The following is a 5,000-nucleotide window of genomic DNA, read 5'->3' as shown; positions in this document are numbered from 1 at the left end:
GTCACATTAAACGATGTGACATACCACCTTAGACTATGTGGGGCGACCATCTTAAACGACGTGGCATGCCACCTTAAATGAAGCGGGGTGTCCACCTTAAAAGAAGTGGCATTACACCTTCAATGATGTGGGATGACCACCTTAAATTATGTGGAATGCCAACTTAGATGATGTGAGGCTACCACCTTAAACGATTTGGAGCGACACCTTAATTGATGTACCATGACACCTTTAACAAAGTGGCATGACACCTTATACGATGTGGGGCGACCACCTTAAACGACATGGCATGACACCTTAAACGATGTGCAACAACCACCTTAAACAATGTGGCATGACCTCTTTAACGATGTGGCAAGACACCTTCAATGATGTGGCATGACACCTTGAACGATGTGGCATGACACTTTCAACAATGTGGCATGACACCTTCAACGATGAGGCATGACACTTTTAATGATGTGGCATGACACCATGAACGATGTGGGATGACCACCTTAAACAATGTGGTATGACACCTTAAATGATGTGGGGCGACTACCTAAAACAATGGGGGGAAACACCTTAAATGATTTGGAACGACACCTTAATTGATGTACCATGACACCTTATACGACGTGGGGCGACTACCTTAAACGATGTGGCATGACACCTTAAACGATGTGCAGCAACCACCTTAAACGATGTGGCATGACGTCTTTAACGATGTGGCAAGACACCTTCAATGATGTAGCATGACACCTTCAATGATGTGGCATGACACCTTAAACATTGTGGGGCGACCACCTCAAACATTGTGGGGCGACCACCTTAAACATTGTGGGGCGACCACCTTAAACGACGTGGCATGAAACCTTCAACGATGAGGCATGACACTTTCAACGACGTGGCATGACACTTTCAATGATGTGGCATGTCACCTTACACAATGTGGCATGACACCTTAAATGATGTGAGGCGACTACTTTAAACGATGTGGCAAGCCACCTTAAACGATGTGGGGCGATTACCTTAATCGATGTGGCATGACACCTTAAACGATGTGGAGCGACCACCTTAAACAATGTGGCATGTCACCTTAAACGATGTGGGGCGACCACCTTAAACGATATGGCATGACACCTTAAACGATGTGCGGCAACCACCTTAAACAATGTGGCATGACCTCTTTAACGATGTGGCATGACACTTTCAACGATGAGGCATGACACTTTTAATGATGTGGCATGACACCATAAACGTCGTGGGGCGACCACCTTAAACAATGTGGTATGACACCTTAAAATGATGTGGGGCGACCACCTAAAACAATGTCGGGCGACCACCTTAAACGCCGTGGAATGACACCTTAAAAGATTTGGAGCGACACCTTAATTCAATCAATCAATCAATGTTTATTTATATAGCCCCAAATCACAAATGTCTCAAAGGACTGCACAAATCATTACGACTACAACATCCTCGGAAGAACCCACAAAAGGGCAAGGAAAACTCACACCCAGTGGGCAGGGAGAATTCACATCCAGTGGGACGCCAGTGACAATGCTGACTATGAGAAACCTTGGAGAGGACCTCAGATGTGGGCAACCCCCCCCTCTAGGGGACCGAAAGCAATGGATGTCGAGCGGGTCTAACATGATACTGTGAAAGTTCAATCCATAGTGGCTCCAACACAGCCGCGAGAGTTCAGTTCAGTTCCCGTCCACAGGAGACCATCTCAAGCGGAGGCGGTTCAGCAGCGTAGAGATGTCCCCAACCGATACAGGCGAGCGGTCCATCCTAGGTCTCGACTCTGGACAGCCAGTACTTCATCCATGGTCATCGGACCGGACCCCCTCCACAAGGGAGGGGGGGACATAGGAGAAAGAAAAGAAGCGGCAGATCAACTGGTCTAAAAAGGAGGTCTATTTAAAGGCTAGAGTATACAGATGATTTTTAAGGTGAGACTTAAATGCTTCTACTGAGGTAGCATCTCGAACTGTTACCGGGAGGGCATTCCAGAGTACTGGAGCCCGAACGAATTGATGTACCATAACACCTTATATGACGTGGGGCGACTACCTTAAACTATGTGGAGCGACCACCTTAAACGATGTGGCATGACCTCTTTAACGATGTGGCAAGACACCTTCAATGATGTGGCATGACACCTTAAACATTGTGGGACGACCACCTTTAACGATGTGGCATGACACCTTCAACGATATGGCATGACACCTTCAACGATGTGGCATGACACTTTCACCGATGAGGCATGACACTTTCAATGATGTGGCATGACACTTTCACCGATGAGGCATGACACTTTCAATGATGTGGGGCGATTACCTTAAACGACGTGGCATGACACCTTAATCGATGTGGCATGTCACCTTAAACGATGTGGGGTGACCACCTTAAACGATGTGGCATGACACCTTAAACAATGTGGGCTGATTACCTTAAACGATGTGGGGTGACCACCTTAAACGATGTGGCATGACACCTTAAACAATGTGGGCTGATTACCTTAAACGATGTGGGGGGACCACCTTAAACGATGTGGGGCGATTACCTTAAACGATGTGGCATGACACCTCCAATGATGTGGGGTAACCACCTTAAACGATGTGGCATGACACCTCCAATGATGTGGGGTAACCACCTTAAACGATGTGGCATGACACCTCCAATGATGTGGGGTGACCACCTTTAACGATGTGGCATGACACCTTCAACGATGTGGCATGACACCTTCAACGATGTGGCATGACACTTTCACCGATGAGGCATGACACTTTCAATGATGTGGGGCGATTACCTTAAACGACGTGGCATGACACCTTAATCGATGTGGCATGTCACCTTAAACGATGTGGGGTGACCACCTTAAACGATGTGGCATGACACCTTAAACAATGTGGGCTGATTACCTTAAACGATGTGGGGTGACCACCTTAAACGATGTGGCATGACACCTTAAACAATGTGGGCTGATTACCTTAAACGATGTGGGGGGACCACCTTAAACGATGTGGGGCGATTACCTTAAACGATGTGGCATGACACCTCCAATGATGTGGGGTAACCACCTTAAACGATGTGGCATGACACCTCCAATGATGTGGGGTGACCACCTTAAACGATGTGGCATGACACCTCCAATGATGTGGGGTGACCACCTTTAACGATGTGGCATGACACCTCCAATGATGTGGGGTGACCACCTTAAACGATGTGGCATGCCACTTTAAACAATGTCGCATGACACATTTAACGATGTGAAGTTGAAATATTGTCATGTTTTGTTCCATGTTTGATTTCCCTGCACTTCAAATCTACTCCTGGCAGGTGGAGTGCGGCGGTCTCTGCGTGGCGTGCCCGTGGTTCCCCCTCACCGCGTGTCGGACTGCCTTCGCCACGGCAACAGCAGCGACGCCCGGGCGGTGCGGGCGGTGTGTCTGCTGATGGGGGGAGCGGCGGCCTCCTCCGCCCTGGGCTACCTCCAGTCCTGCTCACCGTCCTCCCCGCTGGCCAGCCGGGCGCCGGAGTTGCCGCATGAATCGGGCGTCTTCTCCGAGGCGGCGGCGGGGGGGTCGTGCCACGCCTGCGGCCAGGACGCCGACGCCCACACGGACTTCAACAGCTTCGACTTTGAGGGCGACTCCGACTTTGACTTCGACTGCGGGGGCTTCGCCTTTTAAAGAAGGAGGCTGCACCTGGAAGACGTGAGGCCAGTAGTTGTGAGGATGAAGAAGGCGTCGTCTTCCTGGCCAGGTGCGAACACTCGTCAGATGTACTTCTGTCCTGCCAGCAGGAAACTCCCATGGCTTGGTTGTCACATTTCTTCCTCCACAATAATACACATTGGAACCTCCAAAAACGGAACATCTACTTTGGTTTTTGCAGCTTTTTTTTTTACTGTCATCGCTTTTATTTTGACGGTACAATTCTGGCGACAGAAGTTCCAGTTTTGTACTGTAAAATCTATTTAAATTTTTACAATGCACTACTTTTATTGGGAAAAACACGAGTGGTTATTTTTACAGTAAAAGTAGTTTTACTGTAAAATTTTGGCCAACAAGCTGCCAGATGGTTTTATTTTACTGTGGCGAGTGATTTTACGGTCAATGTATTATTAGTGTGAAATACAAATTGAGAGGGAGGAACAAACACTTGAAGAAATAAATTGAAATGTACAAATGAATGTTCCATGTCATCTAAAGTGAAAACCAAGCCCACAAAGGCGTTTTATTCTCGTATTAAGTCGACACTTACATTCTGGACCATTCTACATGTTTCTGGAATTAAATCTAATTAAAAATGTTTTCACTGCGTTTAAGTCATCTTGATTTTACAAGAAAGTTTTGATATATACATATATATATACACATATACATACACATACATAAATATGTATATATATATACATATACATACATACATACATACATAGATAAATACACACACACACGTATATATACATACACATATACATACATAAATATTAGGGCTGCGAATCTTTGGGTGTCCCATGATTCGATTCAATATCGATTCTCGGGGTCAGGATTCGATTCAAAATCGATTTTTTTTCAATTCAACACGATTCTCGATTCAAAAACGATTTTTCCCCAATTTAAAAGGATTCTGTATTCATTCAATACATAGGATTTCAGCAGGATCTACCCCAGTCTGCTGACATGCTAGCAGAGTAGTAGATTTAAAAAAAAAAAAAAGCTTTTATAATTGTAAAGGACAATGTTTTATCAACTGATTGCAATAATGTAAATTTGTTTGAACTATTAAACGAACCAAAAATATGACTTATTTTATCTTTGTGATAACATTGGACACAGTGTGTTGTCACGCTTATGAGATGCGATGCAAGTGTAAGCCACTGTGACACTATTGTTCTTTTTTATTTTTATAAATGTCTAATGATAATGTCAATGAGGGATTTTTAATCACTGCTATGCTGAAATTATAACAATATTGATACTGTTGTTGATAATATTCATTTT

The 5,000-nt window shown here is 45.1% G+C and overlaps 1 protein-coding gene across 4 annotated transcripts in view; it reads left to right on the top strand.

Moving 5' to 3' along the window:
- The window catches only part of si:ch1073-83n3.2 (uncharacterized), an 18,773-nt gene that overhangs the window by 13,639 nt on the left and 134 nt on the right, over nt 1–5,000 (top strand). For all 4 annotated transcript variants that reach the window (XM_061877902.1, XM_061877901.1, XM_061877904.1 and 1 more), the window contains exon 6: nt 3,331–5,000. This exon is cut by the window's right edge and continues 134 nt beyond it. In XM_061877902.1, coding sequence (XP_061733886.1) covers nt 3,331–3,683 — 353 coding nt within the window. In that variant the 3' untranslated portion in view covers nt 3,684–5,000. The remainder of the gene's footprint in view (nt 1–3,330) is intronic.

Source organism: Nerophis ophidion, linkage group LG18 (assembly GCF_033978795.1).
Source record: "Nerophis ophidion isolate RoL-2023_Sa linkage group LG18, RoL_Noph_v1.0, whole genome shotgun sequence".
Taxonomy (NCBI): domain Eukaryota; kingdom Metazoa; phylum Chordata; class Actinopteri; order Syngnathiformes; family Syngnathidae; genus Nerophis; species Nerophis ophidion.
The sequence above is the reverse complement of the archived record's forward strand: the minus strand, read 5'-3'. Positions and strand labels throughout refer to the sequence as shown.